Genomic DNA, 26,956 nt, shown 5'->3' on the forward strand with positions numbered 1-26,956 from the left:
CTACAGATTCAGAGTGCAATTCAAAATGGTCCCTTTGTCTGAAAAGAAAACATTTATCACAGAAAGCAGTTAGTTCAAGAGAGATTTGAGAAATTGCAGATATAGATTGTACTGATTCAACATATAGTATTTATCCAAGCTACTCATTACATGTCTTTCTATGGAGGTATATGTTGAAGCAAATATGATAGAATTGTTTTCCATTGGAATGCCAAGCTTGTAACTAATCTTGGCTATGATTTGAAGTGCAAATATTACTAATAAGCCAGACTGTTTACATCAGGTTCTAAAGACTTATTAATGCCCACCTCCCCACTCCAAATCAACTAGTTTTGTGGTTAACCTTACAGTGCTGTCCCTTTTAATTGTTTTTATTATATAATTCTGAACTAAAATTTAATCTGACACGTGTTTCGCTTGATGCTCCAAATTTTATTTTTAAAAGGGAGCAACTGAGTAACCAAATGGGATGGTGCAAAATCAATGGGTTGCTACTAAGACGTCTCTTTATTCTAATTTTTGTAAAGTTCTTAACAGTTGTCAGTATTGCAATAAAGAGGTTGTAAGCTGCCTGTCCTATAATTTTACTTGACTTACTTACTTGATCTTACTTGACCTTGATTTTGAAGGGTTTTGTGGCTTTAAGGTTCCTTTTAACTTTCTCTCCATCATCCCACCTCCTTTTCCTCTCTCTCTCTCTCTCTCTCTCTCTCTCTCTCTCTCTCTCTCTCTCTCTCTCTCTCTCTCTCTCTCTCTCTCTCTCTCTCCCTCATTCTCTCTATTTCTCTTTTTCTTTCTCTCTCTCGCACATGGTATGTTTTGTCACCAACACTTAATCTCCTTCAGTGAGAGTCAGTTATAGGTATAATTGCTTGTTAAAGGAAACGTGTATATCAAATTAAGTGGCATATTAATGAATCTTACCAAACTGGTGTGTGTGTGTATATATATATATATATATATATATATATATATATATATATATATATATATATATATATATATATATATATATATATATATATATATATATATATATATATATATATACCATGAAGCTATTCTTATTTTGGTTTAACTCAAGATACTGTATATGGGGCTTTCCAAATTTAATAAATAATATTTTTGAAATGTTCCTCTGCATTAGGAAAATTCATTTTGTAGGTATTTATAGATAGTCCTGTATCTTATTATAGAAGTAGAATTACATAAACATTCAGGCAGATTTAGAAAGCTTGTGTTGCAAAATCAGCAGTAATTGTTCACATGTGGAGCATCTATTTATATTGGGAGAAACAGATTCTTTTGTGAACAAAATGCTATAATAGCCCAAAAACACTTGATTACTTGTGATAAATCAATTTCAGTTGAGTACAGCTACATTATAAAAGTATATTTAATTGACCAATATATGTAATAAAGCGTGTCACTGCAGAATGACGGCCTGCATCCTTGTGCTGAGCTTCAAGCTTCCTGAAATATTACTTTGGATGTTTTTTGTAAAATGGGTAAAATTAATTTTCTGGTTGTTTTTATTATTAATTAATATACAGTATTTCATCCATAGCCATCCTGGTTTGTTGAGAATATGATGCAAGTTTCTTCTGTTCATTATATTTTTAGTTTAAGGGGCATTTGCAGCACATAAAAGATCTACTTGAACTAAGCCAAGTTTGGATACAATGATGGTTCAGTTAGAACTAACAGTGAAGCATTTTCCCTAGTCTGCTCAATGCTAGTCAGAGAAAAGTCTCAGGATATAGATACAATGATTTTTTTTTCTCATCATTGGCATCTGATGATGCATCTTATGCAAAGATATGTGGGTGCTTCATAAATAACATACACCTAATGTGGTTTTTATTTTTTTAGATGTGAAGTGTAACAGCTTTTGACAGTCTTTTAATGAAAAAAATGATCCTTTGTTATAAATGACCAGTATGATTTATAGAATTTTTTTTTGGAAGCCTTTCAAATAATCCATGTTTAGTGGCTATTTCTGCAACTTGCGTTGTGCTTATGACTTTGAACTGTATCTTACACTATCCCATATAGCACTTGATAAATAAAGAAGGCAATACATTGATGTTAGTGCTTTCACTACTACTGTGTGCTGCAAATGCACTGGAATTTGGCTTATGTCTCAGTTGGAGCATTGTTATTGTGGTGTTTGCAAGGACATAGAGGACACTATGTTACTGTCAGCTACATTTCAAACAAAAACATTTTTTATGCTATTATAGGCTTCGCATGGAATGCACATGCAAGTGTAAATAAGTGGTCAAATGCCAAAGTTTCAGCTACCACACTCTAAATTAATCTGGCTATGTGTGTGAATAAGTGGTTTTCACTCTGTACATGTGGCAGATTGTGGACCACAAAGCACTTTAGAGTACTATTGCTCAGAGCAACCAATCAACAGTTAGAAAACAAAAGCAAAGATCTGATTGGTTGCTACAGCTATATATGTATATTTAGATTTTTATAATTATAAGTAAGCGCTACACTTAAAAGCTTTGATTTCATAGTTATTCATATCTTTTCTAGCTTATTTCTCTATTCAAGCCCTGTACTGTTTAGAAACTATGGCACTGCCATAGCACTTTGATACCAACACAGACTCTAAGGGCCTGATTTATTTTAGTGGAAGGACAGTAGAGCAATCATTTAAAAAAACTGTTTTAAGAATCCATGTTCCTTATCACAAGAACATCTATTTAAAAGCTTGCCATGTTTGCAATTGTTTTTGTTCTGTACCTACTAATGTTAATTAAAACTGCTATCTGTGGTTTACTAATCACCCAAGTAGCACTTTTCTACGTTTCTCTTTGGTTTGTGCCACGCATCATGTTGCCAATGAGCTGACACACAAATGGTTAGAAATGGTTAGGTAAAGAAAACTTTGAATTTAGTGTTTGCTTTAATACTTGCACCTTGTCTGATGGTCAATCAAAAAAACATTTTTGCTTCTGCAGTTTATCATCTTAAAATGTATCCATTTATTCTTTAAGCAAACAGATACTAATATGTCTGTAGCAATCTGACAAAGGAAAACAGAAAATGGATTGTGATATCATAAGAGCTATTACAGTATCATTTGAGATTATATATGATACTGCTGTTGTTTATATTTATTTGTCTGGAAGGCTGTTTGCAGGCTTGCAATACTGTCATTGGCCAACACATGTAAAGCTATGGCTAACAAAGTACACTATTCTACATTCTGGGAGTGCATTGTAATTATTCACTGCAAATGTAATTAAATTTTTATGTTTTAATGTTGGCCTGCTGTTCCACTACACAACCTTCCCAATATTCCTGGGAAAATGGATTGGAAAAAGTTTTAAAATATTGTGTATGTGGGCTTCCCTGTTTTGAGGCAGTATCTGCTTTAGTGTTTAGTGCTCTGTTACTGGCTTAATATGTTAAGAGTCATGTGAGTTAGTGTCTGATTTGACTAAGCTCAGTGGAATATTGCATGCTAACAGAAAATAGGTGCTAGAAAAAAAAATACTCTTGTATTGTATATGTTTTTTCTGGGGAGAGGGGAGACTATAATTTGTCCACAGATGAATTAGGCACTTTGTTTCTAACGCTAATTTTGGATGGCTTTAGTTGATCTTTAAAATTACCCTTTCCTCTCAGCAAATTAAATGCTAAACCCCTTCTTAATTTTTAGGCTATGGGCTACAAACAGTCAATGCAGTTTTTGGAGAAACGATTATAATACCATGTGGTCGTGAAATAGTGGAAGATCTACTGTTTGCAAGCTGGAAATATGTAAGTATTCTTTAATGCATTGCTGAATGTATATTTTTTGTACATTTTAGTTTTTAAAGATATATACAGTATATATATATATATATATATATATAAGATATAGTTTTTAGTAGATATAATTATTTTCTGTTATTTACATAGCACTATGACAATATGACATCTTTAGAAATAATTGAATTCAGATATGGGGATTCTTTTAAGGTGATATTCAACTGCATCTGTTTAAAACCTCTATTACTAGTCAGTTAATGCAGGACTAAAATATTCCCACTTGTAATAAATAATGTCTTTCGCTTCTTAGTAAATATGGGAGCAACCCATTTGCAACATTTTAAATATACCACAATTCAGCAGCATGGATAACTAACTGTACCCAGGCACAAAGACACCCACATCCATATTACATGTCAGGGCATTTTACCAGACTCATCCACCCTCCTCTTGTTCCATGTTGAAGTAATGGATTCTGGGACGTAGTTTCTCTGCTTTGCAAATACTCCATCACTTCAACATGGAACAAAAAGGCGAGGGGGTGGTTTAATAACTCTGCCAGCCTAAGGGGTTGGGAAAAATAGCAATTAGATTTAAACAGCTAACTATAAGTTAGAAAACAAAATCAAAGGTCTGATAAATCAGTTGATTTCAATTTTAAGCTTTAGTTGCAAAAAAACCATGTGTACTGCCAAACAGAGCTGTTGTCTTTTTCACTATTACAGATGGATTACCGTGTAGGAATGGTTCCTTTAGTTTGTCTGGTACTAAATCAGTAGTCTTTGTTTTTGTGTTCACTAGCAATCTATCAGTGGTTCAGTACCTTTTATTTGGTAATCTGTGTATTGACAGATGTTGTTAAAAATTCTACTGGATCACTTTTCTAGGAAACACCTGATGGAATTGCAGTATTTCTAGCTTCCCGGTCTGCAGTGAAAAACAAAATCAACTATGGTGATGCTCCAGAATACAAAAATCGTTTGGAACTGTCAGAAAACTATACATTATCCATTGCAAATGCAGTAATAGATGATGAGAAGCGATTTGTGTGCATGCTTGTTACAGTAGACAATGTTTTTGAAGAACCAGCAGTAGTCAAAGTGTTCAGTAAGTATAACCTATTGTAAACTCAGTAATTGTGTATATGGTTCTTTATGCAAAATATTTATTTGTATCTAGCCTAATTAAATGAAGGAACATCTGACTCTGAATCATCACTTGTCATTAAGACAAGTGCTGTCCCTGATATTGGTAAATAGGGATGGCGAATTTGACCCGTTTCGTTTCGCCAAAAATTCGCCGACGCAGAAATGTAGCCAACGCCCATTAAAGTCTATGGGCGTCAAAACATTTTTGTCGCGTGCCAACATTTTTTTTGGTGCACATCTTTTTTTTTTGTCGCACAACGTCATACAAGTCTATGGGCGTCATTTCTGCCCTATTGGTAAATTAAGAACCTTGCCTCGGATTACACTTTACTAAGGATGGCTAAAAGCCTTCGTGATAAATTTAATCAGCTAATTTACTTTTTTCTCTTTAACTAAAAAGTTGTTTCTCTTCTTGTGCGGAGAGTCCAAGCTTGCTTGCTACACTGGTCATTCTACTGGAGGAGAGGTGGTGCTGAGTCAGCCTCCTTGGACACAATTTGGGCCAGAGGTGTCCCTAATAAGGACAGATTTCACATTGCACTTAAGCGCTCAGCTCCTTTTCTTAGCTTGCAGTGGTTTATTTTACTGCAGTAACATTGGGCTATCATAGTGTGACCTTAATAGAGAAAATTAAAAAGAACAAAGAAAAAAAGATAAATGCAAAATAAAACAATTGGGATGATAGAGAATAAGATAGGTAAAAGAAAAATTTAATTGGAAGTATGTGGAATGAGAAAAGAGTGAATGAAGTAAGTAAGTAAGAAGATTTGGAGAGAAGTGAAAAATATTCCAAAGCCTTTGTCTCACATAAGGAGAGGATTTTGGACTACTTGTTTCCTTGGAGCCCCCAATAACCTTTGTTCATGTTCATTTCCAGTTCATGAAATATATTGTTATTATTGTCATTTTTATATCATGTCTCAAGGGTATGTAAAACAACAAACTAAGGGTTTTTTTTTATCACAATCCGAATATCCGGAAAAAGTTTAAAAAAAACCCAAAGTTGTCAGATTTTTGCCTGAACCTATTTTTTCTGACTTCTTTTTTTAAATTAAGATATTTTATTGGTTTTATACATTCCATATCAAGAAACACATCAGTACAATTGGAAATTAAACATATCAATGCTGTAGGTTCAAGTGCATTTCCCTGTTTGAGACACAACCTTATGTCAACATCCACAAAGCGATCTGGGTTCATTGGCTGTGGCCTCTTCTGCCGCTTTATCCAAAAGGATCTACTGGTGTAACTAGTGTCCTTCCGCATGGAACATTTCAGTCTAGTCATGCCGGGAAGTGTCTTGAATTGTGCTGACTTGAGTTGTTAACAACAAAACCAAAAAGTACCGTAGGCTTAATAAACAACAACCATTATAACGGTAACAGAGAGGAAAGAAAAGCATGAAGCGCAGAAGGAGATTAGAAGGGGAAGAGAGGGGGATAGGGATGTAGGAGTACCGGGATAGGGATGTAGGAGTACCGTCTAGGAGTCTACACATTTAGGTCGCCCATTCACCATTATAGAAGCGCTGCTTTTTTCCTGTGGTAGGACCGCCGGAGTCTGGGAGAAAAAGCTGGCAGGTGTGTCTGAAGTGTTTGGATCTCATTGCGTCAATATTTTGGCTTTCTGGGGGTTGCATCTTGGGATGTTCACCTTTGCCAGTTCTGACAATAGGTTTGGCTGAGCTGCAGGTAGTGATCGGAGCCCATATACTGGGTCCAATAAAACCATTTTTTGGTAAAATTGCTAGTTTCCTTCCCTGTTATAGGCTTCAACTGCTCAAATCTATAGACTTTCAACACCTTATTAAACCAGTCCTTGATTAACGAAGGATTTGTTTGTTTCCGTCTTAGTGCGATTAGTGCTTTAGCAGTGCCCAGTAAGACCGGTGTCAGTGATTTTTTGTATGCAGAACTGGAAAGTTATGTATTGTGTAGCAAGGCTGCCAGGGGGTCATCTTTAACATCAATCCCTGTTATTTCTAAAATAATTTCTCGTACTGTATCCCAGAATGGTGTTATGATAGGGCAGCTCCAGAAAATGTGTGATAAAGTTCCTTGGCTAGCTTTGCATCACCAGCATAGAGGCGAGACCGTCTTGTAAATATTTGCTAGCTTGGTGGGGTAGTTATACCATTGTGTATAAAGTTTATAGTTTAATTCTTGTAGTTTTGTACATGGAGATGAGCTGTGAATTAGTTATGTGATTTTCTCCCATGTGTCTGGGTGTATAGTGGTGGTTAGTTCGTTTTCCCATTTAGCTTTAATATGGTCAGCTGGGTGTGTGGACAGCTCTGTAATGTTTCGATACAAAAGGGAGATTGCTTCCATTGGTGCCTTATCTGCAGACCATATCTGTTAAATTTCTGTAGTCTCTTGTCTCTGTGTTTGTGCAGGGAATATTGAGGTGATAAAGTGTCTGATCTGAAGGTATTTAAAACTATCTAGGTCTGAGATTTCTTGGTCGGTAATATCTCTTCTATTGGTTTTAGTTGGTTCCCAGAATAGAATGTAGTTGTCTCTGCCAACCTTTGTAGTTCTCTAGGTTCAGTCCAGGGGTAAAAGCATGGTTGCCGAATACTGGGGTGTGTGGAGGGGGGGCATTTGCCCATTTGCCCGATTTAACCAGTCCATCCCAGATTTCTAAGGTATATCTAAGCTTATTGTCTGTTTTATCCCTGTATATTCTATTTGTGTGTGATAGCCAAAGGCTTGCCCAGAGCGGGGTTACCATGGATTCTTGTTCGATCCTAGTCCACAATTTAGTCTGTCTGTGAAAGGACCAATCTAAACATCTATTTAGGATGACAGCTTTGTGGTAGTTTTCCCAGTTAGGAAGGCCTAAGCCCCCGTGTTTTTTCTGACTTTTTTAATGATAAATAAGGTCCATTCGGGCAGTGATTTACAAAGTGGAAGACAGGGGACAAAGTGCAATAAACTGGTGCAACCTGGCATTTCTGCATATCTCTGCCCCCCATTTTGTAGCACAGAGACATGCAGCCCGACAATGTTTGCGGCTCTGAAAATTCCAATGTTAGTTGCAGAGCACGGGCAGACCCCTGACACAGAGCACTAAGGGGGATTCCTTTGCTCTGTTCACCATTTTCGTAATTGGCCACTGCAGTGAACTGTCTTCTTAATAGGGATGCACTGAATCCACTATTTTGTATTCGGCCGAACCCCCGAATCCTTCACGACGGATTCAGCCGAATACCGAACCGAATCCAAATCCTAATTTGCATATGCAAATTAGGGGTGGGAAGGAAAAAAACTTTTTACTTCCTTGTTGCGTGACAAAAAGTCACGCTATTACCCTCTCCTCCCCTAATTTGCATATGCAAATTCAGATTTGGTTCGGCAGGACAGCAGGATTCGGCCCAAATCCGAATCCTGCTGAAAAAGGCTGAATCCCGAACCGAATCCTGGATTTGGTGCATCCCTACTTCTTAATAGAGTTTTTCTGTAGCAGAAAAAAGTGCATCAGGTAAAAGTGAACTATGACAACAAAGAAGAACCATGAAATGTTAATCATCTTTTTATACTTCATTGCAGAGCCTCCATCAAAACCAGAAATTCTAGAGCAGCCAAAAATCATGGAAACAGGAAAGATAAATAGGGTAATTGTTTTACTGTCAGATTATATTCATGGGATAATTGGAGTTTAGCAGAAAACTCATTACTATACTCATTTATTTAATCTTTTGCAGGTTGGAGTCTGTGTTGCTAAAGATAGCTACCCAGATGGAAACATTACGTGGTTCAGAAATGGCAAGATGCTTTTGCCAGTTGATAGAGGTATGTATTATTAAATAGTATGTTTATTATACATATGCTGTTGCCCAATAGAAAATTCTGTTGTGAAGTAAAGAATCATTATGTAAGGCTCACATGTTACAACTATTTTTCTTATTTATTTTGTATTTATATACTTTTCATAGAAGAAATTATGTACAGTATTTATTGTCAGGACTGTGATTGGCTGTCCCCCTCCTACTGTGCTTTTGGCAGGGACCGTTAGGACACACCACCCCTCATTTGAAACAGACAGGGACCTGAGAACATCTATATGGAGCTTACTTACATATAATTACTTCAAATTGCCTACAAAATTAGTTTTTTTTTATTTATCCTATATTTCTCCTTTAAGAAATTTCTGGGGGCCTCGTTCATAAAGTTCAGGGCAGGGTGTAAAGTACAACATGTGGGTGCACTACCCTGCCCCCCACTTTGCCCTTCTGGTGCCATGGGGAAGGCATCAGTGGCACTATCATAAACTGTCATGTATTAGAATTCAAGGTAAAAAAATGTGTCTTGTAAACAGAAGTAAAACATCTTTGTCATTCTAAACTGCATTTTATTTTTTGTCTGTGTATGGTAAATCTCTCCAGGCTTAGGGGCAGATTTATCAAGGGTCGAATTTAAAGTTCATGGGAGTTTGTAAAAAAACATTTGGATAAAAAACAACCAAGTATTCTGAAAATTTTAGAAAAATTCGAATTTTTCAAACTCAGGTGAACGTTATTGACCCTCAAACTTGAAACAAATTTGAATCGAGTTTGAAACGAATTTGATTCAAGTTTTTTCTCAGAAAAAAACTCGATTTTCAGGAAGGCTGCAAACAACTCCAAATTGATCCCCCATAGTCTAAAACAGCAATTTGGCAGGTTTAAAGTGGCGAATAGTCAAATTTGAATTCTTAAAAGGACAGTACATGATAAATTTATAAATTCACATTTTTTTAAAACTCGGTTCGAATTTTAAGTGTTCCCTAGTTGAATTTCACTAAAATAAACTCGAAAATTTGAATTTCGAAATTCAAAATTTGAATTTTCACTTCGACCCTTGATAAATCTGCCCCTTAATATGACATCTGTTTACTGGAATCAGATAATCTATCAGTACAGTATAAAAGCAGAATGCGTAGGAAAAATTAACACTATGCAGTAACTCTGCCTTCACAGCATAAAGTTAGGAAAATGTTGAAAAATTTGTGAAAGGGAGTACTGAAATAGCTGTTTTTTTGTGTTCTTGATTGGTATGCATTGTGTTTTTTTTCTTTTTTAGCTGTGATTATAGTGTGGCATAAAGAAAAAAATTCTTCTAGTGGCCTTTATAGCACGCACTCATCACTTCAGTACTTGACAACAAAGGAGGACATAAGAGCTTTTTTCAGCTGTACAGTTACCTACTTTATGCCAAATGGACAAGTATCGGCTGAATCTGACACTGCTAGCTTTGATATTTATTGTAAGTTTTGCAATCCATCTCTCTCTTTGGAACAACCTGAATGTTTAAAACTAGTCTCAGAATAATACATGTTTACTTTTGCCTGAAAACAAACACAGCTGTCAGCCCCCCTTATTTTTCCGAAATTTGTCCCTCTCCCCCCGGTCTCCAGTCATCCTACCACGTTCACCCAAATTTTAAGCATTCCCCCAACTTTCATCCATGTTCTCTTTAAAATCCAGCTGTGCATGTGCAGTTAGTATCCAGGATGTATTTTGCATGATGTCACCTCGGGGGCTGGTCGTTGCCGTGACTACACTTCCGGGTCTTCAGCTTTGGGAGAGGTTGACAGCTCTGAACAAATATGATTTGCACATAATATACAGTATTTGTGTTTGCATGTACAGTTGAATTTTCTTGAGCTCACTTATTTATCTCCTCAGACAAAAAAAAAGCTCTGCAATGCTTTATGGTAGGGATTCTAGACTTGAACTCATGGTCAGAAAATTTTTATGAGCCTGTGTTTGGCTAGCCTTAATGTTCCACTGCCTGGAAAGGTCTGTTCCTGATTTAGTGATAGTATTGGACAGATAAGACAGCTTAGCCAAAACAAGAAAACCACTGTAGTTTAGTGGTTTTGTTTTAGTTTAGTTATACTTTTGAATTGTAAGGTATGTACAGATGAAGACTCAGGATTAATTGAAGAAACTTAATTGATGCATTTAACCTTTTCATTAGCATACCAAAGCACCATTGTTAACAATGGTGAACACTTTAATTAGATGGGATGTTGTGACCCAATTTTCTGTGTTAAATGGGATAAGTAGGTTAAATGTGTTTAGATATTCTTTGTTAAACACATGAACCAAAGTGGCCTCGTCTGTCAATAATTATTGTGTACTCTGATACAATTGTCTTAACATTTCTATTCTTTTTTTTATAGACCCGACAGAGAAGGTAACAATTCAGATACAGCCATCAAAAAAGTACATAAAGGAAGGTGATAACATCACTCTCCAATGTAGAGGAAATGGTAATCCGCCTCCGCAAGAATTTTTGTATTACCTTCCAGTAAGTTTGTAAAGCTTTGTTGCATTGCGCACTTTGAACTGAGGAACAGTGTTAATTCAGATGTTTTAGTATATCTTGTATAAATGCCTACTGTCCAAAACTGTATTATCAGCATCTCCAAATGAGCTGAGAATACTGAGACAATAAAAAGACATGGAATGAAATGTTTATTGTATAAAGAAAATGGCATTCATATTAGGTTGTCTGTTTATAAACAGGCATTGCTGTGCCACAGGAATTACAGCCTCCTTGTTTAAGTGGTATAAGGGTTTTTGAATGTAAATAATCCCTGTATCATTCACTGTATTTAAATGCATTTTGCATTTTTTTTGTTTGCACACTAAAGGGTCAAGAACAAGGTATCGTCAGTTCAAGTGCCTACCACATAACCGACATAAAACGAAATGCAACTGGGGATTATAAATGTTCTCTATCAGATAAAAACATGATGGCATCTACAACAGTCACTGTGCATTGTAAGTAAATACAATCTTAAATTATTCAACAACAAAGGAGACAATATACCCTCTGGATTTACATTGGTGTATTGCCAAAAATTCAGCTGATGATTTAATGATATAAAATAATTTATATCTGAGAAAATTTAGGCTACATAATCTATGGCCAAATATAAAGTCTTAAAGGGGAACTCCACACAAACATAACTTAAGCTTTTTGAAAAGTAAACATAGTTCAAGCAAGCTTTGCAATATACATCAATTAAAAAATATGCAGACTTTTCATGATTTTTAATGGTTTGGATTAGTTCCGTACGTCTACCCCTCTGCTCACTTGCTGATCTCTCTGACTACTTTGCTGAGCTGGCTGACTACTGTTACTTTGTCTCAGCAGCCATCTGTCATCAGCCTGCATCCTCCAACCCCCACAATTCCTTGCACACGTGATTTCAATAAGGAACGGAACATCACAGTGCAATGCACTGACTAGTATACCTTAGGGTGCTCTCCTAGTTCGGTAACCTTATTACTCATTCTGTAACTCTACTGCTCAAGTGCTTCAACTGGGTTTGCAGGGCTTAACCAAGCAGTACAGAAGCTGTATTCATTAAAAGATTGTTATCTGAGAAACATGCACAAACAGATGCCTGCTTGGTGATGTTAACATTAAAATGGTGGCTACTTTCTATTTTGTAATGAGCTGGTTATAATAAGCCTATATAGGCATTAGTACAGACGTTTCATTAGTTGCACACCATTAGGCTCCAGACTATTCAGAAGCGGGAAAGTATTGTTCATATTTTACCAAAGTATATAGAAATAAAGGATATTGTGTGTGTATTTTCAGCACATACCTCACATTTTTACAAGTCTATGTTGTTTTAAGTGACATATCTTTCTAGATTTCTCACATTTGTATCATTGTGTTTCTGACATACAGAAGCACAGAACCTGATATATTTCTGTGTATGTATTGTGTCTTCCAGATCTAGACCTGTCTTTAACACCAAGTGGAGAGATTACTAAACAAATTGGAGATTCCTTTTCTGTGTTGTGTGTTCCATTTGCAAGTAAAAATGTATCAGTCCTTTTTATGAAAGTAAGTTTTTTTCTAAATTAAAATTATTTAGATGCACTGGCTCTTTGTAAGGTCCTGTTGTGTTTAATATGTCTGATAATTCTCTTAAAATATAAAACCCTATCAATTATTGTCAGTATACTGTTACCATTACTTAATTCGACTGTGTAGTAACTTTGTGTTGGAAGTGGTGATATTTGAGTTGTTGACCTGCTCAAAATGTACACTTTGCAGAGCATTGACTCTTGAAAATAATAATGCATAATATTCAAGCTACATGGCTTTTCATTTGCCTTAAGAAGTTATTTGTGTTAAACGTGTATTTTCTGTGTGTGTGTGTTTGTGTCAAAGCATTAAGCCACCATTACGCTTGTGTTCCAAGAGCTTTTTACCTTTATCTTAACAGGACAGCAAAATATTGACAGCAATCCCTTCTAAGAACTTACAGTATCGTGATTCAGGTGTTTACGAATGCTTGGCTAACCTGGAAGAGGAAGGTTTACAAAGTCGAAAAACATTTAAGCTTACCGTAGAAGGTGGGCAGAAAATTATTTTTAAAGAGGTCCATTCTGTAAGCCATGTCATTATTTTATTTAATGATTTGCAACTTAAACACAGGTGTTCTTTCTCCTTACTATCAATCAAAAAAAATTGACACCCATATGGATTAGCTACATCAATGTAGTTATGTCCAAACATTCTGCTTGCACTTCCACACAAGCATCATTATAACATCAAGTGCCAGTACAAAACATGTTTCAATAAATGTTTCACAAATTCAACTCGTGCTGTGTTGATTTTATTCAAATTTTTTTTTTAAGGAAAACCAAAACTTAAACTAATAAAAAATCCGTTCTCTGATGGAAAGACTAAAACAATCAGTTATGAAGTTGAAGGCTTTCCAAGACCAGAAGTGTACTGCTCCAGTGCAGGACAATTGGTCCACCTAAACAAAGTAAGTTATCCTTTTATGCTTACAAAATGCATGTGCTGGGAAATACTATTGGGGTTATGTATTGAAAGGCAATAAGTTTGCCCAGGTGCAGTAACCCATATCAACAATCAGCAGTCAGAATTTACCGGTTACCTGTTTAAAAGCAAACATCTTATTTGTTGCTATTGGTTACTGCTCTTGGGTAAACTTTGTGCCTTTTATTACATATGGGAGTATGTGTCATAATTAATCATGTCATGGGCAAACTGATAAAATATTACTAAGAACAAAAAAGCCAGTTTGGTTATTAACAAAAGAGATGGTTCATCAAGCACAAACTTATACGTTTTACAGGCTCTACTACCTATAAAAGCTTGATCCAAAATTAGTTTTTACGTTTACGTACGTTACGTTTTTACAGAATATATATATATATATATATATTTAGTGAAGTATAAGAGTAGTATAAACTATTGAGTTACAGAGTAGTACAAAAATGACATCACTAAGCTTTGATTATAACTGATGACATCACTAAGCAGCGTTTATAAGGATATCATTTACGGGATATTCATGGCTCTTGTGTATTATATATATATATATATATATATATATATATATATATATATATATATATATATATATATATATATATATATATATAAAAGGGGGTTCACCGATTCCAGTATTCGGTTCGGGATTTGGCCAGGATTCTGCCTTTTTCAGATGGATTCGGATTAGGCCGAATCCTTCTGCCCATCTGAACCGAATCCTAATTTGCATATGCAAATTAGGGGTGGGGAGGTAAATCACATTACTTTTTGTCACAAAACAAGGAAGTAAAAAATGTTTTCCCCATCCCACCCCTAATTTGCATATGCAAATTAGGATTTGGTTCGGTATTCGGCGAAACTTTCACAAAGGATTCGGGGGTTCGACCGAATCCAAAATCCAAAATAGTTGATTCGGTGCATCCCTCATTTATATAATATCTTGATAAAGGTCCCTGTGAGGACCGAAACGTTGATCTAATAAAATAAGTTTTAACTCTCAGTGTGCTTCACCTTTCTACATGGATATATTTTTTTTTCTGGGTCCTGGGTCCTCGTTCCAGTAGGTGTGTGCCATATCCTCTCTACACACATAAAATTGTAAATTACTAAAACACAAGTTTTGTGTAGTGGTAAGATCACACCATGGGCAAAAAAATTTTATGCAAGTCGAAAGCACTAAAATCATCGTAGCCACCTTCTTTTTTTTATCTTTTGAAGTGTTCTCTTCTGGTGTCCCTAACACACATACTCTCTCTCTCCATCTCTATAGACAGAAGAGACGGTGATAAGTAATATTAGGTATTCTGCCAAAATCATTATCTCACCAGAAGAAAATACTACTATAAGTTGTGTAGCTGAAAACAGGCTGGGAAGAGAAGTTCGATCACTAAATGTTTCAGCAAGTAAGTGAATTATAAGTATTTCACTTTTTGTCATAATATTATTGTAACTGTGACTGCCTTCACAACTGTTACTTTGTTTAGTAACAAGGCAAAAGATGTTCATGACTCGCTTTTGTTAATTTTTTCATGAAACCATTGCACCATTGTGTATTTCATTTTGTTTTCTAGTTGACCTCAGTTAAAGGAAAACTATACCCCCCAAACAATGTAGGTCTCTATTAAAAGATACTGAGTAAAACAGCTCATGTGTAAAACCCTGCTTCATGTAAATGAACCATTATCATAATAATATACTTTTCTAGTAGTATGTGCCATTGGGTAATCATAAATAGAAAATTGCCATTTTAAAAAATAAGGGCCGCCCCCTGGGATCGTAAGATTCACTGTGCACACATACAAACCACATGTAAGGTCACATGAGCCAATTAACAGACAGAGGTGTGTCTTTTGCTTCCTCACTTCTTCCTGTTACAGTTAGTGTTGTAGTATTTCTGGTCAGGTGATCTCTGAGGCAGCACAGATAGAGTCACGAAATGGTGGTTCAAGGCAAGAGATGTAAAAGGGCAATATTTATGTAAATATATATTCCAGTTTGGTAAGATTTTTTAATATGTCATTCAATTTGAGATAAACTATCTGTTGCTTAAGTATTCATTTTGGGAGTATAGTTTTCCTTTAATAGCTTTAGTGTAACATACTTGTTAATTAAAATACAGTAGGGATCTTTTATATGGAATGCTTGGGACCTAGGATTGTGGATAAGGGATCTCTATATTTAGAGCCACACATCTTAACACTAATAAAGAAATATTAACTTAAAAAAGGGATATTATCATTGTCATCATCATTATATTATTAATAAAAATATTTGTAATATAGGTTGTAATGTACATTGTACATGATAGGTTTACCATCATGTACAATGTACTTTTATACAAAGACAAAGTAAATCAGTCAACAACTGAAGTACAAATTTTTTCTTTTAAATACTAAATATGAAATAACGTTGCCATATTTAGGAGCTTTATGGATACCAGGTTTACCAGTAATAGATCCCATAACTCTTCAATGCTTTTAGTTATTTAATGCTGATAACTGAGTTTAAATGACTTTTGTCACTCCCTATAAAACTAAAGTCAAAAGGATAATCAATGGGGTTCCAAAAATGCACCGACCTGAGGACCAAACTAACAGAACTCTGTGCCGCCATTTTAATTACCTTCAGGAATCCGTAGTTTGGGCTTCAGCTTGCATATGCACAGCAAAGTAAAATTTGGGGATTTTCTAATTCATTAATGTCAGTCAGCAATAGGGATATCTGAGAATAGATAGTCTTGTTAGAGTTTGCTATTTGATATATGTGCATTTAAAGATCCCATAGAAATAAATTTAATGGTGGAATTTTACTGCGGAGAGCTCTAGTTTTACACTTTGATAAATCTGCCCCTTATTCTTTCAAACCAGTTCTAGAAAACGTGATGTTTGTTCTTGAAGATGCATAACATTTTGTGGATAGGATTTCTGGGGAGTTCATGAATTTGTTTTGTTCTAAGGCTCTACTTAACAGAGTAGACTGGGTGAGACTTTGTTAGGACACAGGTCAAAACATGGCTGAAAACAGCAGAGTAGTATCCCACTCTCAGTAAACTGTCTCTTCATGCAGGAGTCAGATTTTGATGGGCAGTTAGGTTAAATGGTGTTTCTTTCCTTTGCCAAGACAATGTCAAGCCAACTGTCTTTGAAAATCACAACTTCAAACAAAAAAGCCTTAATGTGAGAGAGTGGAGACGGAGATAGTGAAGAGTACCTTGATTATTTCAGGGAATTTGTAACAGATTATGGGGGGAATGTAATTAAAGTCACAAAAAGAAAAACAATTTGCACCAATAAGAATAAAAATCCACATCTCGCAATATAATATTGTTCCTTAAACTGTTATTGCATTGCAAATTTTAATTAGATAAAAATACAGATTAAAGTGTTTGGTCACTCAGTACTGTGTGAAATCCGTGTGTCTCCATACATGTGTGCATGTAATAGTGTCATGTATGTAATCAAAATTTCTTTAAGCTTTCCTAAAGACTATGGAAGATGGCATAAGAAGAGAGTTAAACTGCCGCAGAAAGTTACAAGGCTTCTAAACTTCCCACTCAAAAAAGGAGTGCCCTGGCCTAAAGGATTGATTTTAATCCATATGTGAATTATTTTTGTGTGATTCTTCATTTTTAGTATGAACCTAGTCAGTGTATTTTAGGGATGCACTGAATCCAGGATTCGGTTCGGGATTCTGCCTTTTTAAGCAGGATTCGGATTCGGCCTAATCCTTCTGCCCGTCCGAACCGAATCCAAATCCTAATTTGCATATGTAAATTAGGGTCAAGGAGAGAAATCACGTAGGGTTTTTCACAAAACAAGGAAGTAAAAAAGTTTTCCCCTTCCCACCCCTAATTTGCATATGCAAATTAGGGTTCGGATTCGGTTTAGTATTCGGCTGAATCCTTCACAAAGGATTCAGGGTTTGGCCGAATCAAAAAAAGTGGATTTGGTGCATCCCTAGTGTATTTAAATAGGGACACTGAGAAGGATATTATCCATTAAATTACTTCAGTGAAGTAAAACATTTCCATTTGTTTTACTTTCACTGGGGAATGAATAAATTACTGTTGAAAATTACAGCACATTATGATGGTGAAGGTGACTTTCATACGTCATCAAAATGTGTTTTTTTAATTTAACCTCTCAATTTTTCATTTCAGTCAGCATCCCAGAGAAAGATGAGCGTAATGATAGCAGTGGTAAGTTGTAGTGTAAGGCACTTCTTTCTTCCCTGAATATCCAACTTTCTAATTAGTATCCTTCTTAGAAATTTCCACTAATATTTCTATCAGTCTGATCATAACAAGATTGCAGTGGTAACCTCTTTGATTTTGGAGAATTTCTTTCTGTTGCATTTTAACTCCTAAAGCCTTGTCTTTCTAATACGCATATTGTTTTTTTTTTTTTTTTTGTTATCATGAATTAAAGTAATCTGTTTGGGAAGGTAAAATAAATGTGTGAATCATAAGGATGATTTGTGCTGTTGCGGTATCTGCTTTTGTCTTTGTGGCAATGTTTTCAAGCACACAAATCATTTAAAAGCTACCATTTTTTATGTTTTAAGTATGATTGGTGCATCAGAGCCAGTTTCAAAGTCATCCTTGTATTTCATTCGTTAATGGAAAGGCTGTTGGTTTCATTTACAAAGATGGTAAAGCATTGCTTCCTGACTTTCAGTTTGGTGCCAGAAGAGCAGGCAGTAAATGCTTACTCGTCTTTATAATGTAATCTGATTTATATATGTTTGGCAAATGTGTATTTGTTCTAGGATGTGTTTCTTAATACTGCAGGAACTTATTTTCTAGATGACAGTAGTGATCATGCAAAACTCATTGTGGGAATTGTCGTTGGCCTTCTCCTGGCCGCACTTGTCGCTGGAATAGCCTATTGTTTATACATCAGGAAATCTGGGTAAGCTGTGACCCATTTGTATCTCTTTGAGTTTGTTACATTAGTGTTTCTAACCATGCTTTTATAACATTAAATATACATGGCATAACTACATAGTTCTTAAAACTGTATTACTGAACAATGCAGGTTTTAAAGAAGTTGTATTACTCAGTATTGAAAAATGTGTATTGTAAGCATTTAAATACAGGTATGGAACTGTTTTGCAGCAACTAATAATCCAAGAAGCTCTGACATATGTCAGTGCCATTTTTAAACAAATAATTAATAAAATAGAAATAATGTATGACTGATTTTTATGTGTAATAAGAATTCAGGACCTTGTAATTGATCCTACGTTTACATCACTAACGTTTAAATTATTTCAAGCAGCCTTAGAGGACCAGTAATGTCATAAATTGAAAATATTGCATTTACATGGGGGCAATTTACTATTTTCAAACCTCAAGCTTTTTAGCTTGGAGTAAATAGCTCAACAAATTCGTTTTTTCCCCTGAAACCCCAGGTGAGTTCCTTAACTCACGCAGTATCATCTTTACGATTGCAAGAACTGAAAGGCTTCAGCATTAGTAAATCATCCTCATAAAGTTTGCCTCTATTGACCCAGCACCTACAAATAAACTTTTTCTGGGCAATAATTGTCCTATTTTATTTGAGAGTGAACGTCCTCTGTAAAAACTAAAGCTGTTACATTTTACACTGCTTATTTTTGATCTGCTATGTAAATGTCTGCCTTATTCAGATGGAATGGCTGCCCCTATGGGTACATATCTTCTTATTCATATAAACTGCAGTAATGTTTCTGAAGCAAATGTAATTTTTACCAAACTTTTAAATAATTTTTTTTGGGCTACTTCGACCATCGAATGGGCTACTTCGACTACGACTTCGAATCGAAGGATTCAAACTAAAAATCGTTCGACTATTGGACCATTCGATAGTCGAAGTACTGTCTCTTTAAAAAAACTTTGACCCCCTAGTTCGCCATCTAAAAGCTACCGAAGTCAATGTTAGCCTATGGGGAAGGTCCCCATAGGCTTGCCTAACTTTTTTTTATCGAAGGATATTCCTTCGATCGTTGGATTAAAATCCTTTGAATCGTTCGATTCGAAGGATTTTATAGTTCGATCGAAGGAATTATCCTTCGATCAAACTATCTGCGCTAAATCCTTCGACTTCGATATTCGAAGTCGAAAGGATTTTAATTCCTAGTCGAATATCGAGGGTTAATTAACAGTGACCCCATGTTGTTCATGACTTTTCACACACCTATTAGATAAAAATCTTTCTCATATGAAAAATACCTTTTCCTGTTAAGAAACCTTTAATTTTCAGGTGTTGGTCATACAGACAGAAATGTACAGAAAATATTGAAATAATGAGGATTTTTCAATTGAGGCCACTCGTGAGTCATCTTTTAAGTTCCTGTCTGCTGCTAAAGCTTAAATAACTCCCAGCTCTCATTTATAGTATGAAAATAATCATATTGTAGCAGAAAAGCATCCACCAGACTTGGTGGATTGAACTCAAGTGCTTTTTTACTATTAATAACCTGCTTCCAATAAAGTTCTCTAGAATCAGAGAATGCAAAATTGGGTCTATTCTTGGGCATTTATATGGCTTTTCCAGATATCTTTCTATTTAAGCCTTCTAAAATATTCATTAACTTTAACTTTGTTCTATCTTCCATAAGCTATACCTGATACTCCTAAGGTAATACTACAGGGGAGAGATTTTCTTAGGTGAAGCAAATAAAGTAAAATGTTTAAATGTTAAAATTTAAATGTAAGAAATAAAGTGTCACTCTAAGAAAGTCTGGACAAGACTAAATATCACCAGAGCAGGGTTAAATAATAAAAATATTGAATGTCCTAACCTGGAGCCAGGTATTTCCTTTAAGGGAAATATTTATTAACATTGGAGACAAACATCACCAGTGATGTTGCCTTATAGTAACCAATTAGATCTTTGCTTTTGTTTTCTAATTTGTAGGTGACTGTTCATGTTTAATTGCTATGGGCGACATCACTGGTGATGTTTGTCTCCAATATTAATAAAAACAGCCCATGATGTGATGTAGTACATGTTGCTAAGTTTACATCAAAACTGGTTACTGGGGTTAACTGAAATAGCAGAAGTATCAATACAGTTTTTATAGAAAGAGACATTGATACCCAATATAACTCCAAGCAGGTCACTGTCAATGTTTTACTCATAGTAGGGTTTTTCCATAAAACTGCACCATTCCCTTTCCACGTCTTAGAAAAAGAGCTCATTCCCATAATCCAAAATTATAATGGATAATTTAAAGAAAATATGGGGCAGATCAAATTACTTGTATTTAATATACTGTCTTTGTATTGTTATATGTAAGTTAGAGCAGGCATATTTCTCAGTTAAAAGTAAATGTCTATTCTAGATGTCAGTGCCACCAGAATCTGCATTTTACAAACATGCAAGGGGTGTTGCTGGTTTTCATGAATATAACCCTTGATGAATTAATGGCTGATTATAGTGTATACTGTATTTTGCCAAAATATTTTCTAACTGGAAGTATTTTCTTTTTGCCTATACCCTATGCTGTGGAGAGTCAGAGGTTATTAATAATAGCAGTCCAATACTCGTTTAGATAAATAATTATATATATCCTTTCTTGATAAACCAGTAACCTTTACAATTCGGTCTTGTAGCGCAGGAACGAAACATGTAGGAAAAGAACTTGGAAACAAAGAAGAAAACAAGAAGCTTGAGGAAAATAACCACAAGTCAGAAGCCTAAGAATTGTATAAATTACAAATAACTCAAGGTAGGAATGTGCTGTAGAAATTTCTTTATAGGCCTTTATAGGCAAACTCTGTTATTGACTTACCAGCTTTTAGTGAAATACTTTTTTGCTCTACTCAGGGGAAAAGAGGAAGATTTATTCAAATCCCAACTGGGAAATCTTATTGTATTCTTAGCTATGCAAATTATATCAAACTGTCTATTTTGTACTCCTTGTAATTCTTTTTCTAACGTTTTTATGGTAGGCTCTGTTCCAGGATGCAATGTATTGGTGTGTGTGTGTGTGTGTGTGTGTGTGTGTCCTTGCTCTTTATATTATCTAATGACAGCTTTTGTATAATGCCAATCAGCAGGTACTATTACTAGACAGGTTTAAAGCCAGCATCTGAATGTTAATATGATTTATTAAATGTCACCTTTATTATATTACCTGCTTAGGATTCAGATTTAATTCTGCTAAATTCTAAGATACAAAAAGAGATGCAAATTGGCCATAGAAATTAATTGGATATAAATCTTTAAACAGTGGACAAATTAATGCTACCTTCGATTTGCTTTGTTACCTAAACTGGAGAAAACGTAGTTCCTGTTATTACATAACCTAGAAATGATAAAAAAATAATGTACAGTTAACACTTTTTTTCTTTGTTGTCTTACCAAAATGATTGTACCAAGCAATACTTTTTGTATTAGGCCTATAGCATATATTTACTATAAATTCTATATATGTATATATTATGTATGAAAAGCAAAATACTGCAGCACAGTGCACGAAGAGCTTCACTTTTATTAATAGCTTATTGATTTAAAAAAAATCAGAATATACAATTTTATGTTACCATATTTATGCATATTATGGAAGGACATCATTTCTGAGAATACTTCTACGTTGTTACTCATTTGTGTTGTGCTGTTGTTAAGTAAAAGCAATTAATACATTCTCACTTCCTCCTAAAAGATCAATTAACATGTATGTTTGTTTTGTATTTGAAAGATATACAGTTTAGAAAACTCTGAATTATAGGAAGGCCATCTCCCATAGACTTAATTTTAATAAAAAAATTCAATTTTTAAAATAAATTTCCTTTTTCTCTGTAATAATAAAACAATAACTTGTTTTCGATCCCAACTAAGATTTAACTAATCCTTATTGGAGACAAAACAATCCTTTTGGGTTTAATTAATGTGTAAGTGATTTTTAGTAGACTTGAGGTATGGGGATCCAAATTACAGAATGTCCCATGTCCCAAACATTCTGGAAAACAGGTCCCATGCGTGTATATAATAATAAAGTGAATTTCATTTCTTACCAGTTCCTTTTTTTAGAACATGACCCACATGTTCTTATATCTGATGTGGCACACAATCTAACTGTCCTGCTTCACACTTTCAAAGTGATACTGACAATAAGAAATTACTTTTCAACATATAAAAGTACATTTTGGGGGTTATTTATCAAAATCTGAATTTAATATTTTCGCAAAAATCTGATTTCTTCTGATTTTTGCCTGAAAACCACAAAATCTTTGGATTTTTGCACAAAACCCAGTGCAGATCAGGATATCTTTAGAACTTTTCTCATTGACTTACTGTATATATACAACCATGACAGGTCTGAAATGATGTTGATAATTTTTCCCTGATAGGGCTGCTTTTGTATGTTGTATTGTCACTTGAAGTTTCTGAGCCTGACTGTTAGAGTTTCTAACATTAACAGAATACTAATGCACAAATATGGCAGCTCCCTCATAATGAAATAAGGGGGATCAGACAGATAATTCAAAAGCATAAGGCAAATATGTTTACATTGCGGTGTCAGTTTCTCTTGTATCCAATAAAACTAAACTGTAAAGTAACCTTATTCTTTAATTGTTCATAAATTAACTGATGTCATTTATATTAATAGGAATGTTGTAAAGATCTTTCTAAAGAAGAATCAAAGTGGATTGTAATTATGGAGATAAAAGGAGAAGCTGCAACTAGTCATGGTTGAAGTATTAACATTTGTACCAAGTTGTCCCAGGATTATAAGGAATAATATCTCAGTACCGGATAAACAAAAACTGTTCAAACAGCCATGATGATAGCTTACCATGTTGTGTTTTGTTATTTTTATGTAAATGTCTGCACTGAAAATTTGTTTTGCCTTTTATGTAAATTTTTTTACGTAGCTATTTTTATACACTGTAAGGCTTTGTTCTGGAGTTGCTGTTCTCGGATGTAAAGCATAATGTTATATATATATTTTTTTTGTATATTTTACACTGTTGACTGCACAGGTAAACATGAAGTTCTGATTGCTATCAGTAACTATAATTATCAGTTAGGAAATTTTGCCATTGCACAAATTATGTTTTGCCAATGTTATTACAATTAATGGCCATTTCAATGCTAAAATAAATGAAAAACGTTTGCCACCACCATTGTGCAATTCTGCTTGCAACGGCATCATTGACAAACTTCGCTACATTAATCAGAATGATGTTACTGATAGCATTTCAGATAGAACTGGTTTCTTATTTTCCATAATTTATGAATGACTGGAATTCACATGGTTCTTTACTGCCTTACATCATCAAAGGAAACAAAACACTAAAAAAATGCGCCCAACAAGGGGCAGATCCAAGGGATTATTTAAAGAAAGAATCCCAAATAATTTATAAATTTTTATATTCTTCAATACATTATGTATTTAATTGGAAGTTTCTGTCTATTTTACATTAGCACAGAATATGGTTAAAATTAGTAAGATTTCATTCTTCATTCCTTCTGTCTTTGGTCTTTTTGTGTATTTCCTGTTTTTGGTAAACTAACAATTGCAACTATTTGCATCTACTTACCTCATCCCCTGATAATAAAATGGAATGGTACAAATGGGGTTTTAGAAAAAATGGGTGGAAATTGTTAAATTGCAGTAAATAGTTTTTGCCATATTTTTTCTTAACAATCACCATTATTGGCCCTGGACTTGCAGGCTAGGTTTACATGTATTCCTGTGTGCTCTTGTCTAATGGTTGGGATATGGCATATGTAAGCACCTTTGGTCTGGAAGGTTGGGTTACTTTTGTTCTTTAATCCAGAGATTGCCACAACCAGGAGTCTTTAAATGGGATGCTTTTATGTTGTGAAGCACTTTTGTTTCACAGCCATGCATTTCAGTATATACTTCTCAAATGGCTCATATTCACTTGTGCTTGCTCTTGCATCCATTGGGTGCTGTTTTATGTACCAGTTGTGCATGAGCTTAATTTAAGTGTCAGTGACACCTACTAAAGATTCAGATGGATAGTTGGCACCACATAATCAGAAAAACATCTTCTGCTTTATTACAGCTGCCAGTACCTAGACACACATTTTATCAGGAATCATGTTGTTATGTTTCTGGAGTAATTTCCCTTGTGGTGACTGATAAACTAATCTTGAATTATTGTATTTTAATTCTTGCAAATTCTCAAATAAGTTAATCTTGAGTCTTACCTAAGAAATTATGGTCTTATTATAGTATGGGCTGGCAGTTTCCAGCCATTTAAGGAGTCAATTGACACCACAAAAAATAATAATACAGGTATGGGATCCAGAAACCCATTATCCAGAAAACTCAGAATTATGTGATAGCTGTCTTCCATAAACTACATTATATCCAAATAATCCAAGTATTTAAAGGGATTCTGTCATGATTTTTATTGTGTAGTTTTTATTTCTAAATTAAACTGTATACACCGTATGTAATTCACTCTAGCTTATAAAGTTTCATTCCTAACCCAATAAGTGTAAATTAGCTGTAATATTGGTGTGTAGGCAGCCATCTCAGGTTATTATGCCTGGTGATGTGCTTTCAGAAAGAGCCAGTCCTGCACTATGGACCTGCTTTCTGACAGGCTATTGTTCCTCCTACTCAATGTAACTGGAGAAGTTGCAGTGGGACTTGGATATTTACTATTGAGTGCTGTTCATATATCTACCAGGGAGCTGTTATCTGGTTACCTTCCCATTGTTCTGTGATGGGCTTCTGGGGGGGAGGGAGGAGGGTTATATCACTTCAACTTGCAGGGCAGCAGTAAAGAGTGACTGAATTTTATCAGAGCACAAGTCACATGACTGAGGTACCTGGGAAACTGACAATATGTATAGCCTCATATCAGATTTAAAAATTAAATATAAAAAATCAGATTTCAGTGCAAATGTCTGCTGGAGCAGCACACGTAACTGAAGCTTTTCGAAAAAAAACATGACAGTATGTCTTGAAAAAATAATTCCTTTTTCTCTGTAAGGATTAAACAGTACCTTGTACTTGATCCCAACTAAATATAATGAATTATTGGAGGCAAAACAAGCCTATTGGGTTTATTTAACATTTACATAATTTTATAACTTAAGGTATGAAGATCCAAATTACGTTAAAATCCATTATCTGCAAAACTCCAAGTCCCGAGCATTCTGGGTGACAGGTCCCATGTATTTGAGCTTTGGAGAAATAAAAAATTGAATATCCAATTTAAAGCCATTTTAATTGTATCTTTGTAGGTCGGAGCTAGAGCAATGGACTTCAGATTGCATTTGTTATAGCATAACTGTTGAATAATGGGATATTACGATCAGAAAACTTGAATCACATGGCATTGGTTGGCAAATCATTCATAAATTATCGTGAAGCTTTATATGAGTTAATACACATAAATCTTTGACTTTGCGCTTTGATAAATGTGCCTCTAAAATTAACTTTGGTTTCACATCTATAAAAATCTGATGCACCAAAAACACAAGTAATAAGAAGTACTGGGAAAATCATCAAGAACATTTGTGGATCTTCATTTCATTCAGTGATAAGTAAAATTGCCCATCCAGTATGCTTGCAATTCATTGTAACCTGCTGATGAGACACATTTCTTTATTTTCTTGCTTTATGTTACTGATTCGCACGCTGAAAGGGGTCAAGTTATTTTGTTTTTACTTTTTGTTTCAACTTCTACAGGTTATGAATGCACCTTTATACATATTTATGTTAACTGGTACATAATTTATGAAACCTTGTCCATACAATAAAAATACCTAAGTATTTTGTTATTTTTCTTTTATAACTATTAAGAACTATTCACAATCTGTTATATTGTTAATGGATGGCAACTGTAATGTGGACAAATGCAGTAATCATCACAAGGTTTATGAAGTCATCTGTAAGTCTGTTTTCCGAGAATGTAATTAAAAAAACTATTTACTACAAAAACTCATTGTCTTTGAGAATCTTCCAGAAAGTGTAAATGAATGAATGTTGGTGTTATTTTGGGTAAAAAAAAATTTGACTTGAGAAATATTTTATTTTCATAGGACTTTATGTTTACATATTTCTAGCAGTTTATGATTTATAAATATTAAATAGCACTTGTTGAGGTGTGTGTCTATATATATAAACACACACACACATATATGGAATGATATAAATACGTTTGTCTGTGTGTGTGTAGATGTGTCTGTTAATTGGACTTTGTTTTTGTTATCACTGTTCTCTAGCTTGTATTAAGAAGCATCC

General features: G+C 34.7%; 1 protein-coding gene across 3 annotated transcripts in view; it reads left to right on the top strand.

Moving 5' to 3' along the window:
• The window catches only part of alcam.L (activated leukocyte cell adhesion molecule L homeolog), a 39,134-nt gene extending 13,554 nt beyond the window's left edge, over window positions 1-25,580 (top strand). Inside the window, exons 2-16 of one of the 3 annotated variants that reach the window (XM_018245072.2) lie at window positions 3,680-3,780; window positions 4,659-4,878; window positions 8,471-8,535; window positions 8,626-8,713; window positions 9,983-10,165; window positions 11,088-11,215; window positions 11,562-11,691; window positions 12,660-12,772; window positions 13,158-13,287; window positions 13,573-13,706; window positions 15,009-15,141; window positions 17,898-17,936; window positions 18,528-18,648; window positions 21,336-21,451; window positions 23,336-23,849. In XM_018245072.2, the coding sequence (XP_018100561.1) occupies window positions 3,680-3,780; window positions 4,659-4,878; window positions 8,471-8,535; window positions 8,626-8,713; window positions 9,983-10,165; window positions 11,088-11,215; window positions 11,562-11,691; window positions 12,660-12,772; window positions 13,158-13,287; window positions 13,573-13,706; window positions 15,009-15,141; window positions 17,898-17,936; window positions 18,528-18,648; window positions 21,336-21,423 (1,673 nt within the window). In that variant the 3' untranslated portion in view covers window positions 21,424-21,451; window positions 23,336-23,849. 3 annotated transcript variants of the gene reach the window in all.
• Window positions 25,581-26,956: the final 1,376 nt, after the last annotated feature.

This window comes from Xenopus laevis, chromosome 2L, assembly GCF_017654675.1.
Source record: "Xenopus laevis strain J_2021 chromosome 2L, Xenopus_laevis_v10.1, whole genome shotgun sequence".
Taxonomy (NCBI): Eukaryota; Metazoa; Chordata; class Amphibia; order Anura; family Pipidae; genus Xenopus; species Xenopus laevis.